This window comes from Bacillus rossius, chromosome 1 (assembly GCF_032445375.1).
Source record: "Bacillus rossius redtenbacheri isolate Brsri chromosome 1, Brsri_v3, whole genome shotgun sequence".
Lineage (NCBI taxonomy): Eukaryota > Metazoa > Arthropoda > Insecta > Phasmatodea > Bacillidae > Bacillus > Bacillus rossius.
The window spans coordinates 340,440,230-340,456,143 of NC_086330.1; the positions used below are offsets into that span (position 1 = coordinate 340,440,230).

Below are 15,914 nucleotides of genomic sequence, written 5' to 3' on the forward strand. Positions count from 1 at the left end.
TCACACCCTATTCGTTTAGTGAATATCTGTTGAAAATATTTGTGGCAGAACAACATATACGAGGAAGCTAATGAGCTTTTTTTTTTATTAGAAATAGCTCTTAATTAAAATAAATAACGAAAAAACGAAGAAAAAATCAACATTGTGTGTGTGAAACTGACCCTTTCCGGTTGACATTTTTGTCTTGGTCCCGGATTTTTATGTAGTATTATTTGGGAAATGGGACTATAGAAGTAAAGACTTCGCGATAACTTGAAAAAACGTTGGTAGCTAAAAAAAAAATCGTACCTCCCGAAATTGTTTTACTTCTGAAAAATTCTTAATTAATATGGTTTGACTTGATGTAAGTTTTTGGACATACGCCATTGCTAAGAACTTTTTCTGTTGAAGAAAAACTAATAAATAAAATAAATAAATAAAAATAAAAATACTCAAAAAAATATACAAAAAACACACAAAATTAAGCAAACAATTGCTGTTGTCAACAAGGATATGAACACCACAAAATATTCCGAAACAGGAATATGGTCAGCAAACAAAGAAAAAACAAAGAAAAATGTACTAAGAGAACGAAAAAATCCCCACAAATGATGACAACACAAAAATATTGAAACCCAAAATAATTCAGCACAACAGTTGAAGCGAGACAAAAAACATGACAAAACGAAAAAACAAACAAATACAATAGTTTTACCTAAACAGTATTTGTTTGTTTGTTTTTTCGTTTTGTCATGTTTTTTGTCTCGCTTCAACTGTTGTGCTGAATTATTTTGGGTTTCAATATTTTTGTGTTGTCATCATTTGTGGGGATTTTTTCGTTCTCTTAGTACATTTTTCTTTGTTTTTTCTTTGTTTGCTGACCATATTCCTGTTTCGGAATATTTTGTGGTGTTCATATCCTTGTTGACAACAGCAATTGTTTGCTTAATTTTGTGTGTTTTTTGTATCTTTTTTTGAGTATTTTTATTTTTATTTTTATTTATTTATTTTATTTATTAGTTTTTCTTCAACAGAAAAAGTTCTTAGCAATGGCGTATGTCCAAAAACTTACATCAAGTCATGCACTCCCATTGCACAAATCTTTTAAAGATAATATGGTTTGCACAAACCGACTTCTTCTGAACATAGAAACATATCTCTTCGCCTTGGCTACTACAAAACACCGATGTTTCATAACTAGGACACACCAGAATTTTGGCAATAACCACGGGAGTTTACGCGTTACCCGGTTGTGCTTCTATGAGTGAACATAAAGTATATGGTCAGACAAAAATTTTATCTTGTAATAAAATTGTATGTCAATTTCTAAACTGCCACTTAAAAAAAGCAGAAAAAAAATTAACACCAAAAAACAACACTGCAATGCTTTTGCTGTAGCGGAGATGCAGTAAATAATAATAATTAAAAGTAATGACATGAAAATACGAATACAATAACCCAACACGTGTGAAGGCGATTCTTACCGGCGTGAGATAACTGCGTGCGAGCGGTAAGTCGTTTGGCCGGGTGCCATGGCATTGTGGCATTTCACAGCAGGCGTGCTCACGTCGAGGAGGGAGGGGGGGGGGGGGTGATTTCATGTGGCTCAGTATTCTCGGTGATGATGATGACGATGACGATGATGATAATGATGCTGTTGACTTGCTGGTACTGTAGTGCCGCTCGCAGCATCGCATTTGCTGTTCTGGGCGGATGTTCTGCCAAGCTCTTCGGCCCGTTTTGGAGTTATTTGAACACGTTAGGCTCATAGCAGTGATGGTGATCTCATTTTGTTAAGGCCCGCTTTTGAAGAATATTTCAACATAAATATTATCAGGTATACAGTCATATTTAAGATTTTTTTTACATTTACGTAGAATAAGTTGTCAGCAGACACTATTCAAAAGCTTAGTGGAAAAAGTCGGTAGTCCAATTTCTGTAAAAAAGACTGTTAGTTCACTTACCAAGTTTTGCTTTCCTAGAATAGCGTTATAATGGACTTGCCGATATAAAGCTAGAAGAAAACGTCCACAACCATTCATTTTTGGACTTCTAAACGTTTTCTTGGCGAAGATATTGCCCTTACAACTTCATCTGTGAAGTTAACTCATTTTCACAAAAAAGTGGACTTACCAACTTTTTCCACTAAGCCACGATATTATCACATTTTTAAGTGTATTATTAGTTAGTGGTAATTCTAATTTTTCGTACAAAATTAAAACTTGATTCATATGTATGCATCTTTTCCTTAAAGGCATAACATATACCATGACTATAGGCATGGACCTGTCATTTTATGGTATTTTTTATTAAATATGTGTTTTTACCTAAAATATTTTTTTTGCATCGTTCAGGAATCAAACCAAGGACAGGAATCGATCGAACCAATCAGTTAATTGCTTATTTTATGATGATTTTTGGAATTTGTTCTGAATTGTTAGCTAAATAATTACAGATTTTCAGGATGGTGGTCCAGACGACCGACAAGATGGCGGACGCCATGGCAATGAATACTAATGCACACTAGCGGATAAAAATTAAAATAATATTGCAGTAACGATCTCTCGTTGTTTGTACTACGTGACACTAGCATCTTGACTATTGAAAACAAGATGGTCGCCATGAGACAATATTGGCTGATGTTAATATATTCCTTGGCATTAGTGGTGGGGGTCAGTCTTGCTGGTGGCCTCCGTGGATAAACGAGCCATCACCATTTTTTTTTACCTCACCGGGTTCGAACCTAGGACTCCATGACATAGTGCGTTTTTTAAATTAATTTTTTATGAAAATTGTATTTAAATAATTTGTTATAAACTTATAAAAATATTCTAGATTTTTAGATGAAAATTACGGATTTAAAATATGGTTGCCTTAACGAAAATTGCACCGTTCGGGGAGTGGGACGCTTGATTTCCAGATGGTGGAAAGTTATAGAATACAAAATGGTGACTGTGACATAATTCAAAATGGTGGTAAGTTCTAGAATTCAAAGTGGTGGAAAGTTCTAGAATCCAGAATGGCGGAATATAAGATGGCGGGCGTGATGTCATCCAAGATGGCCCCTGGGGTCAAAGGTCAACCAAGATGGCTGCCGTGACGTTACAATCCTAGATGGCGGTAGTTCATTGAACGCATCCACAACCTGAAGCCCGCGCGAAACTCGGCTATTCCCAACTACTCTAACCCATTAACTGTGCTTGTAACTGAATAATCCGTCACTACGTTGTGACTGGCAGTGTTAGGAAGTAGAGCAAAGATCTAGATTGGGTGTTTCATATTCATATGTGTGTGTGTGTTTGTTTGTTTGTTTGTTCAATGGTAATTTAAAAAAAAATCCTAGAGAATTCACGGGAATATCAGGTAATTCTGTTTGTGGGTTTTGCTGAACAGCCTGTTAATGTTTTGCACAACTTGTTTTATCGTTGGTTACTAGTTAGTTGTAGGGCACTTAAGGCACCCGTTGGAAAATGAAGAATATAACAAACACTTAAATTTAATATACACAAAATATTTATCAAAAATTCAATTTTTTTTATATTGTGGAAAAGAAAATTATTTCTTATATATATGAAATGATAAAAAATATTTGACAAAAATTGTTTTTAATTAAGAACCTCTTGGAGAACTACATTGCGTGTTAATTGTCTGTGGTCATTCAGTATTCTCCTTGTTTTGGATTCGATTCATAAATCATTTGGGCTGGAAAATTGACACAACAGTGGTTGGTAGATTCATATTTGCAAGTGGAGGCCAACAACATTTTGAATTATATTAAACAGATATACGCGATCAAAACGTGGCAAACTAAGCCACGGCTCGGTACTTTATCAGTGATAAATGCTGAAACTATCGGCCTTGTCAAAATATAACGCTATGCCCCCACGCATATTATCTTTGCGCCCCAGACTCAGCAGCAATTCTAGGAGGAACTAGTTAGCAAAGAGCAATTAAAATGTAACACTAAAAGTGCACGAAAACAAAATTCATACAGCATCACAGAGTATGTTAGTGAGTCGGTCAGTGTGTCAGTGATGATTGTAACTATTTATATTATAAATGGCCGGTAATTTCACCGGACTTTACTGTAACAATGCTATGTTAAAACATAATTCTTCCAACCATAACATTAAGAACAAGCTACACAGTTTTGAGAAGTATCTTTGAGACGAAAAGTTTTCGCAAAATACAGGTGTCTGTAACCTTGGATTGTTACAGGTGCTGGTATTTCTTCGTCGTGGTTTGCGACCACGTATAGTATAGTTTCTAGCGTAAAAAAAAATAATAAAACGAGTTTCAATAAATAAAAGGAGAACATATCTAAGGCGTTTATACGTAGATTTATTACAGACGCGTTGGTTACCAAGGTGATGACTGGCACACTTTGATACGAGCCAAGATTAACCTTTAGGTAGTACGTCATGACACGTTAAGTCGTGATGTTGGGTCGATTGGTCGACAGGCGACAACTTGCGTGGATAAGATATGTTGATATTAAATATCGATAATGGATTTTTTTTTGTTCCAGGGGTGCTTTCTCTGTGGTGCGAAGATGTGTACAGAAGTCCACGGGTTTAGAGTTCGCTGCAAAGATCATCAACACCAAAAAGCTCTCTGCAAGAGGTGAGTGGCCCTGAACAGTTAGAGGCACATTTTCTTTACGCCTTAAGATAAAAAAAAATGTAGGCATCGATCTTCGCTTTTGTGCCTTTCCATTTATCAGTGTGACAAGAATTATAGGGTATTTTGACTAAGCGTTGATCGTCTTTACAGAGCTGGAACTGTAGCATATTTAGAAAAAATAACGTCGACCGATAAACAGCAGGTGGAATATCGTTTCTCATTCATCCATTCGCCTCTTCCTATTTCTCTTTATCTCTTTTTCTTTCTCTTTCTCTCTCGAATCGAAACAATGGCAAGATCACACTCTGTGTTGTCACGAGGCAGCAGTCTAAACAAAAGCGAGCAGTCATTGGTTACCTGTAAGAATGCCATTGTTTGAAAACAAAATGAATGACCTTACAACGACCTACTGCAGGTATATTCAAATTATGCCCCTATTTTTTTTAATGTATCGCAGTTGCAGATTAAAGTATTCCAGGTATGTAAGATGAACTGAAAGAATAGAAAATTTACATATCGAAATTTTGAAGTCTGAAGTGTGTATTGCGTGTAACGAAATAACTGTTAACACTAACTTTTATTTCGTACTTAATAACTGTTAGTTGTTGGCCATTTATGTAACACATTTCCCAACAATTTTTACCTAAATGTTTTATATGAACCTTAGATAAGTAGTAGTGGTTAAATCGTTTAACTCTGGAACAGGAACGTTCTTTGATGTGAGGTAGATAACCAATGCAACCAAAATTTCTAGTTTTTAGTTTTGACTATATGAAATGGTTGCTAGCCTTCGAAGTTGCCACGCAATTTCATTCTGCCTTTATAAATATGCTAATGGTTAATATCCCACTCTCGTGTCCATTTGATTGGTCTTCTTGAACGTTAATAACAGCTGCAAGTCGAGGAACTTGTTAAAGCTTCATCAACGAGTCTTTTTTTTTAACTTTACACCCATTCTCCCACACTTGGAACACGAGTTGAATGTACACGAGGACCACTCCTAAAACTCGTAGGCGACACACGGCTATAAAGTGTACAACTAGTTATCATGGTGACATTTTTACGACATGTTGGCTTCCTCGGTGATTATTTCTGTTGGGTGGGGCTTCATATATATATATGTTCTTTTTTATGTATACTGAAGTCTATTCCACACGCTAGTGTGGTTAGTAATGCATTAGTACACTATGTATCAGCATTTTAAATGATACTCAGATTAGTTTTTTTTTATTCATTGTTAAACGTAATATTTATTATACAGAAAAGGCTGATTTCCGTGGCTTACAACTTGTTTATAAATATTGGAAGCAAATTAAAAAGAAAATTTGTCTTTTTTTTTACCGATAGAGTACTTTGTTGTTGTTTTTCGCTGATCACATGCGTACCTATAGACATAATAAAAGAACGATGTTCTGCGGGGAGTGTGTACAAAATGTGCTGTTCTCTTGCCATTATTTCTATTCAGTTATTTTTAGCTTTCGTTAATTTCACTGGTTGTTTGAATGTAGGTTTGTTTTTTCCTTCTTCGAGAGGTATACCTATCTTCCAGTCGGGGGATTTAAATAAACTTTCCGACTCATTCAATCTTGGCGTGCGGCGTGGAAACATGAGGGTATCGCTCATATGTTTTTTTTCGGTCCGTGCCTCATAATTCACTTCATATCGTATCGCAGAGAGACCAGAGAGACAGAGACAGAGAGAGAGAGAGAGAGAGAGAGAGAGAGAGAGAGAGAGAGAAGGTTTTGAAGAGCTCGCAATTTTGTGGTTTGCTGCAGAGAATGAAATATAAAAAAAAAAGAGATTTGGTGAGAGTTCTGCTACACGTACACGTATACGTAACTCCACTTCCCTGAAAGCAATTTGATGGATTTATATATTGGCTGCTTCGTTAAGGGGGGGACTTGATTGAGGTTTGGTCTGCGAAGAATAGCGGCCTGATTGCTACGTCGCCCGTAATTGGAACTTCCGGAACTTTTGTAACCTCGTTTGTTTTGTTCTTCGGCGCCCTTTAAAAAAACATTTGGAGCGAAACTTTCCATGCGAACTTGGATCTTAAAAATATCCTAATGAATAGATTAATATGAATAATTATTTCTTCCAGAAAATTAATTTTTCTTAGTAAACTAATTTTAGGTAGCTAATTTTTACAGACTTGAGTGCAACAGATTTTAATTTATTTTTTGTTAACAAAATGCTTTATAGTCACTGTAACAGCTTGAGGCACTTCAAATAAATTCGCAAGACAAATTTTTTTTCCGATCATTTAAATTGGCTTCTTCTATATTTGGATGCTTACAAAAACACTGGCCATCCGGAATACGTAAACGCAGTCAGGCATCCAGTGGCAGTCTTAGGCTTCGCGAGACCCTGATATTTTTGGGATTAGTCGTACCGAGACGCAAAGCCCCCAGGCATGAAGGTGTTTAGGGGGCCTTCTCCCTGAGATTTTGATAATTTAAAACAACGTTTTTAATACAACCGGGAACTTAAATTTCTATATATTTTTTTTACTATTGTTTGTATGTTACATTATAATCAACTAAAAGTTAAATAGCTAAATATGATTTTAGCATTTAAATTATAATAAATTATGTTAACTTTATAATCCATAGGATTCTATTTTGAATGGCAAGCGTCGGTAATAAAAGGGACGACGTGGGGCCCTGAAAAAAATATATATATTCTGTATTTTAAGGGGCCTCCCTAGTAAAAACTTTTAGCGCGCTGGGCTATTGGCCAAGTTCTGCAGCGAGTGAATGGGCGGAGCGAAATATCTGAGCTCGTTGAGGAAGGGGGGGAAAGGGAAGAAGCAAGGGGATGACTGAATAGGAGGTTTGAAAAGGAAGGCTCTGTTGTCATTGTATCTGCTGGAGTCCAGTTGCTGCATTATCTGGGAACAAGGTAACGGCACGGCGGATCACAGAAAGACGAAACGAATGAACGACATTCATAACATTACATTTAGATCATTAATTACGTGAAGAATTGAATATATATTTATATATATGCGTGAAGTGACAGTTTCTTAAAACTACACACACGATTATCTAAACAGCGCATGAAAATCCTATAGTATTTCATGTTAACTTAACTTAAAAATCGTCATATTCGCCAAGTTAATTGCATACGGGAACAGCAAATAGACCAGATTTTGATTAATTTAATTAATTTTGCAAAATTTTGTAAAACCTAGCATGAGTAAAGTAACCAAATTCGCTCTTGGATTTTGCGTTAAAATATAGGTACCTCAATTAGCAATTAATTTAGAGTTTGCTTTGCTTGGTAGAACATGGAAGATAAGTCACCTCCAGGTATTAACGGTAACAAATTTAAAACGAATTTTGAAGAGAGGCTCAAAGTATCTGAACAAGTTGTTGACTTTCCTGATAATCCATGGACATTTCGTAAACGGTCTCGTCGTCGTACTGAGCTATGCTAGCTGCTGATCTTCCATGTAGCTGACCTTCGGCATAGGGACGTCGAGCTCGGGACAAATGTCTAGGTTACCCAGAATACTTGTATTTTGTTTTAACTAATACATATTTAGCTTTTTTTACAATCTCACGGGTGTAGAATGATTCATTATAATGGTTCGGCTTGCAGCTAAGGCAACAGACGAGAAACTTAATCACAAAAGCGTTTAACGTATACGGGTTTTTTTAATCGGAAGTAGCGTACCATACAATAAATATGCAAGAATTATTATAAGTAGATGAAGTATTAAAAAATTAATAAGTTGAACGCAAAATAATGCATTTAATTAAAATTATATGCAAGGTTATTTCTTGCATGTTGTGATGTATTGGCAATATTGATTTAATTTTGGTTTTTGAATAAATTAATTTTAGTTAGTAACATTTTCATATTTTCATTTCCTACTTTGCTGCTAAACAAATGTATTTCCTGCCTTTTATTACTTAATCGAGTTGTAGAAATAAGTCTCTGAAAGTATATACATAATCTTTATTGAACATTACGTCTGTTTATACAGCTGATTTTTATATTGGTTAGTAATGTTTGTAATAAATGACGTATTTTCCATAATTAAATATTGTTAAAAATACGTTTGTAACACTATTTTTATGCAGATACACAAGGAAAAGACTTGCGAAACCATGGCTGGATGATCAAATATATTTTTACAAACCCAGAAATATATTTTAAAATATTGTTTCCGTGTTCATATTAGGTACAAATGTGCGCGAACGCAGTGCTATGGAAACCCATTCGAGTTGTGTTAGTTTGTGCACATGTCAGCAGTGTTCTTCCTTTGGCATCTTGCGAGCGGCAGGTCGCCATGAATTTCGCGTGACGGTAATGAGCAGTACATTTCCAAACTGGTTCCCCCCAACAAGCATATGGTACTACGGATAGTCATGCCGACAGCAACCATTGAGAATTTTTTCAGTCACAAGGGTATCGTTTTCGTTGCTGTTATCTTCCTCCTCACGCACGCACACTCAACCTGCCTCCCCTCCGCCCTGGGGTTCCCCCACTTCACCAGATCCCTGTAGAGCTTCAGGAAAAACAACGCGATTTGAAAACTACTCAAGATATACGAGTGGGGTATGTTTGCGAAAAGCATTTAAGAGTTTGTAGGCGTAAAACACCCAGTACAGATTCTTGAAAGCACTTACGGGACTTGCATTAAACCTTTATCTTAATTTGTATGTCATATAGTATTACGGTCACCGCTCAAATTTCACAGTTATTCTGTGACGACGAGAAGACTGCCCGCCACTTCAGAGCCTTGCGCTTAGAGGCGCGAGCGTCGCGCTTATCATCCCGCCTCACTAATCCATATACACCCCTGACGAAGCGGGCCCCTTAAAGAAGATTCCTTTGGAAAGCAGTTGCCAAGAAATAATGTGTAATATTACAAGAAAACTAACCGTACATATTTACAACACATGGCTATGGAAATTTCTGCATGTACACGTAATAATTCGCTTTTGAAATGCATACCAAAATTTCTAGACGCTAATCACGCATTTACTTTCTGCACCTGCCGCTAGAATTCGCTGCCTGAATCGTAAACGTCTCTTGCCACCATACCGGCATGTGGCAGCAAAAAAACGAACAGAAATTTAAAACTATGTATTAGAAATGGCTCCGATAAAACCGAAAAATGTTTTAAAAAATCCAATACCCTGGCTTTGAACCTGATTTTAGACGAGGAATATTATTAAATTACTGTTCATCTTGTTAAAATTCGTTTAACAGTTAATACAATAAAGTTTCCGCACACGTTAGAAGTGAAAAGTCTATGGCATTACTAAAGTATTAACCTGAAACCTTTTAAAATGCATGTTATAACACTAAGAATATATTTTATATTTGTTTTTGCTTAAACGGCTGAAATCAGTCTGTAAATACTGCCTAAAAATAAACTTTAACTATTTCGAGCTGATTCAATATCATTATTTAATATTATTAGTTATTAGAAAATGTAAAAAGAAATATATTCTAGTGGCGAGGCTAGAACCACGTCCCTTGATGTCAACAAGCGCGCAATCTACAACTGTGCGACCTTTTTTTTAAAATTAGTTTTATTTATTTATTTTTTTTATTAAAAATGTTTGGCTGGACCGTGATTTTCATCACCAGCCAGCCAACCATTTGATTTTTATTCCATATTGATATTCCATATCGTTTGGCAGGTTCGACAAGTTAGTGACCAATTTTTTAACAATTACAAAAATGTACACCTTTGCTTTACCCTGGATTCGATCCCAGAAACCCTCGCACCGTAAGCTATCCGGTGTCCTGACTACGTACGCTACGGAAGTCGGCTTACCGAGTCCTTTGACATTCTGCAAGCGATGCTAGTATTCTTAATTATTTTAAAATTTGAGATTTACGTTTTTATTTTATGACTATTTTTAGTTTACCAAATACAAATTAAGTTTCATTTTGGCTCACCAATACGTTTGGTATGCACCCATAATGTTTACGAAAGTGACTACGTACGGGTTTATGTTGCTACACGTGGGTCCGCCACCTTTTTGTGTCACATTTTCGTTCCGTGCGACCTGCGTTCCCACTCGACGAAACATACTCCTGCCAAATGCCGTGTGCCGAGAGATGAGATGTTACACGTCAGAAATACCCGGGGAGTGGCATCTGGCTCTGGAACCCCGGATGGCGTCTCCGGTGCTCCCCGGTGCTGTGGCATTCCCCCCCCCCCCCCCCCATCCCCACCCGGGAGCAGTCGGCGAGCTGAGCTGGTCGATTCTCTGGGGCGGGCGAGCTGCAGTGTCCCAGCCGAGGACAGGAGACAGTTCCGTCGTCTCCGACTCTGTAGTGGTTCGGATGCCCTTGAGCCCCTCTGCAAGAACCCTATGTGACCTTTCTCCAACCAGGGGGTGGCCACGTGTGCATGCTAAGTGTGCGTGAAGCAGTTTCTACCCCCCGCCCCATAATTCAAGCTCATTGTTGCGCCATATTGGTTTTATTTAAAGCCCAAAACGATGGCTGAAGTGCAGTTGTTTGCATTGTGGAAACAGTTTTAAAAGGCCCCTTTTTAAAATGAGAGTACTGTTTTTTTTTCTTAAATGACGAAGATTCTAATTCTTACTTACTAGCCATGTTCGAAGTGGTCAAGCACCATTTCCGCACTGTTTTTGGCGAAACAATATGGCGATGGGGAGTTTGAAAAGTGACTTCACACAATTCCTAACTCCATGTCTCCAGCAGCGTTCTGTTGCTCAGCCGCTAACACTTCGCTTTCGCTATAGTCTGCGTCAAGTTACTAGTCTCCAAAATGACGCTCCTCAAATCTAGCGCCAATTTTCTGCACATTGTAGCTCTCAACATATAAAATATATACAATAAGTTTACAATAATATATAATAATTTTACAATGTTTTTTATTATTATTATTCTCAGTACTAGATTATACTTTCGGTTTCAAAGTAAAGAATGGGCTATTATATTTTTCAGAGGCAGTCTTATGTTAGCAATGTGTTGTTTTGCGCTTATTTTTCATTAGTTCTATTTTTAAGTATGTCTGTTAATTTACGTGATTTAAACTTTTAAAGTCATTATTAATTGTTGGGCTGGTTGGTAAATATTTTATGTTTATTTCAAAATCTTAGTGATTTTATGGACTACCGTATGAAGTTAATTTTTTCTTGATTTGCAGTGTAATGTTTTTATAGAAGGATCATATTTTTTTTTTGTTTTGTGGTCGGAAGTTGGTGACCTTTGTGCTAACATGAATTTTCGGTCAAGGATAATAAAAGAAGAAAATATCATTCCTTGCTCTCGAATGACTTAATTTTCATCATGAATCATTTAGAGCAACTTTTGGACGAAATTGAACAGTATTTACTAACCCAACAAATTCTTTAATTATTTTTATGTATGTCCAATTCAGACCAATGTTGAGCTAGTTGGAGGTTTGGGTTGTTACATAATTCTTCTGTAAACAGTTTGTCTGTCAACATTATATTTTCAGTGTTCTTAAAAAAGCATCTTTTTTTTCGTTCCAAAGTGATATTTGGGAAATGAGTACTACTGGAACTTCTTTTGATCTAATTTGAGGCAAGTTACATGAAACAGACTGTCCAGTAATTTGCACACTTAGAAAAGATATTATGTTTGTAGAAACCAAATTTCGGTACCCGCATTCCATACAGACCGTTTATATTCGCGTTATATCTTAGCGACAGGCTGGAATTCACACCACTGTCCATGTGAATGGCGTTTTAATGTTATCATGTTATCATCGTTCCGAAGGCCAACAAAACCAATCGTAATCTATCCGTACGGATCGTAAAATGTGTCAGCAGCCAGTTACAATAAACCTCGAATTATTTAGGAACAAGTGTGTGAAGTTTAGCCTGGTACCAGAAAATAATGCGAATTTTGCTGGTGGCTATGTTTTCGGTATTATAAAATCGTTTACTGCAACACACGAGAATGTTAAATAAACACAATGGTTTAGTATGTTCTGTATACATATCATTCTGTTGCTGGTACCTAAATTAATATGGTTGCTGCACTATGCTCTTTTTATGACCTTTTTAAGTGTACCGGCGAGATATTATTCAATGACATGTACAGTATGTCCATAAAAGAATGTTCCAGTTAAAAAATTTAATATTATCAACTGTAATCGTTGTCGAGTGTTAGTTCAAGGTCATAATTAAAGAGCAACTTAAACAGTTTTAGATAAGCACATGCGCGAGTACTGCTTTGTTGTATTCTCTCGCAGCGCGTAAGAATGGCTCTTTCCCCAATTAATAGAGGGCGAACTTGTAAACTTTATTTGACAACAGGATGGAGTCCCTTCCCATTGGAATCTCTTTGAACGAGAGTGGTTGAATGTCGCAGTCACTGACCATTAGATTGGTCGTAATGGTCGGGACGACAGAGCTCTTTTTCGCTGGCCACCGCGTTCACCTGGCATAACGCCAAGGGATTTTTTCCTTCAGGGCTTTATAAAAAAATCGTGTCCATGTTCCACCGCTACCTAACTATTTGCCAAAGTTGAGAACACAGAGCTGAAGACGCTATTGCTTCAATTACTCCGGACGTGTTAACCAAGGTGTAGGAAGGTTTGGACTTTAGGTCGCATGTGTGCCTTATTACTGAAGGTGCACATATTGGACGTTTGTAAAAAAAACTAGGTTAGTTTACCTTCAATTTGATGTATTATTTGTTCTAAATACTGTTATAATATACGTTTGAAACTGGGACAATCGTTTGATGACACGAGTGACCAACCTGAATAACGAAGGCCAAACACAAACAACAATCCAGCTGGCCAATGATTACGTGCATCTTATTTTGTTTTTTGAATATCAACAAACATTTTGTTTGGTTATATATAGGGACCGGAAAAATTCGCATTTCAATTACCTTCAGGATACATTACACTGTCCTCTGTACACTCGGCAAAATAATGCCAGTTAATTGGCTGCAGACTCGTGAGTCATCTTAACTGGTTTACCCGTGATTAGATTTTTTTTTGGTTGATAGTTTTCTCATTGGCCCAGAGTCGTCTATGTGATCAGTGAGTCAATGGCAAAAGCAGCGTAAATTTATATGTATTTTAATTTTAGCCTATCGCGAAATGACTATGCGATTATCGAGAAAAACCAAGGGTCCCGGGGCAAAAAAATATATTATCTTGCCCCCTCTCTATACTTAATGTACAGTTTTTCAGATGTCTAACTGAATACGAATTTAAATACTGGAAATGTTTCTGTGGCCATAACTGTAAACTTGCTGCGGTTTGTTTTCACCGTCCGCAACGGAATCATGATTTCGACGATGTTCTGTAAGTTAGCCCCTGAACGTGACACTACCGGCAGAACAACGAGGCATCTCTGGTGTCCTAAACACTTCGGCATGCATCATCTACAGCTATCTCAAGGCTCGCCTGAGTCATGTGGGTGGACGGGGAACCACGCGATTTGTCACCTGACCTTATCACCCCTCCTTCCTCCTCTGGAGGTGGTGAAGTTAACTCCATGCTTCTGGATGGTTCGACAACGAAGTGGATAACAGCTCAAGGTGTAGAGTATATAAAGGCCACGGTTAGCCTGTTGTGCTCAAAGTCTTCGTAGCTGCGGAAGAGGAATCTCTCACACCCGACTATGTCACCCTGCCGTCACGCTGTCCGTCACCACGTCACCACGTCACCACGTCACCAGGAACATCACTCCGCCCGACGCCACACCGAGCTGAATGTTGGACTTAGCCTCAGAAGTAAGCTTTTTTGAAAGTGAGTTCGGACTTATCCAAATCAGCGACGAGGTGCCAACAGAAAATAGCCGCAGAAGAGGTAACTGGCCACTCGTTCAGAGACTCGACAACGCAACTCATGGAATTTCTGCTCGCTGAGCGAGTAATTACTGAAAACCCACACTCAGTGGAATTACGACCTTTGGGTAACGGCAAGTTGCTGTCAAGGTACGAAAATACTCGCTGACGATTTTTTTTTTACTCTTCGAGCAAGTGCGAGTGTGTTTATTTATGCTATAAGCGCACATGTCTCCGGAAGCTAAAAAGAGAACTTAGTGCATGTGACTGGAGAAGTGGCTGACATGAAAGGGCAGTGTAATAATAACCCGACTTTGTCTTTTAAACACGAACTGTGGACTTGGGTTTTCGACGTAGTTGAAACTGGCGAAGTGTGGAGAGCTTATGTCACTGTGAGAGCTTCGGAACGGAAACAATGTGGAGGTGTTTGCATGATGGTAATTCTCCATTACGAGAGTGACGGGTCACCAGTGCCGACGAGTCGACGTGCGGGGTGTGGCTGCTCTTCCGCCCAGCTGTGGAAGTCATCTTCGGAACTTGGTGTTCCGCACTTTTGGTTCGTACCAGCGAAGTCCGTGTTGAACGTCGTTAGGGAGGAGGGCGCTGCACGGCAGGCACCACGACTATGAGACGACTCGTTGCAGTGAGGTCTGCAGTGGACCCTTAATTCAACGATCTTGAAGGCGAGTGTCCGAGTAATCGTCCGCTTAACCGAGGGGTTCACCTTTGTGTCATTTGCGTTTTTTACGACGATCAGGTCTATTACGAGCAAGTTTGATAAAGGATGCATCGTAGCAAGTGTTAGGTGTAATGAACTTGGAGGATTTTAATATTTTAGTAATTATTAATTTAGGAGTTAGGTTTATTGTATATGTCTTATGAATAATCGTGTAGAAGAAATACTTTGTTGTCTCAGAGCTATGTTCACCAAGCTGCTTTAAGGCTCCACTAAGACTTTTTGGAGGTTACTTGTAATTTTTTTTACTATTGTATTAATTTTCACTTCACTGTTGTAATAACAATAATCACAATTTTCCATGACAAACAGTGCAAAATTGCAATGGCTTATGTCCAAAAAAACTGCATTAAATCAAAATTCCCCTTTGCATGAATCATTTAAAGAACGTAACAATAGTCTCACGTTTGCGGTGAGTAGCCGATAGAAGTTTTGATTTTAGAATTGGTTCGATAATTCCTTTGTATTCGTGATGAAAGTTAGACTCTGTTAACTTTTGACATTTCTTTGTGTATTATTTGGGTTTGTGGAGTACTCCCAGTAATTGCACACATATGTACATACTTGACTTCAAGAATAAATGAGTGGTCTTAAAAATTTCAAAAACATTTCGTGTATTTCTCACAACACTGTTTTAGTGTTTGCTCTAATCAACCCTTCCTCTTGTTACCCCTCGGGAAGGGGGGGGGGCTCTCGACAAACTACTTGTAATGTTTCCTTTTAATTTTATTAACAATGGAATTATAATTATCGTCTTATCAGGGCAAAAATCTCGAAACACAACCGGAGCCATGTTTTAGCCCCT

The 15,914-nt window shown here is 37.7% G+C and overlaps 1 protein-coding gene across 12 annotated transcripts in view; it reads left to right on the forward strand.

Annotated features, from left to right (window-relative positions):
- Positions 1–15,914, forward strand: part of LOC134528123 (calcium/calmodulin-dependent protein kinase type II alpha chain) — a 349,589-nt gene that overhangs the window by 104,984 nt on the left and 228,691 nt on the right. For all 12 annotated transcript variants that reach the window (XM_063361420.1, XM_063361422.1, XM_063361424.1 and 9 more), the window contains exon 2: positions 4,508–4,602. In XM_063361420.1, coding sequence (XP_063217490.1) covers positions 4,508–4,602 — 95 coding nt within the window. The remainder of the gene's footprint in view (positions 1–4,507; positions 4,603–15,914) is intronic.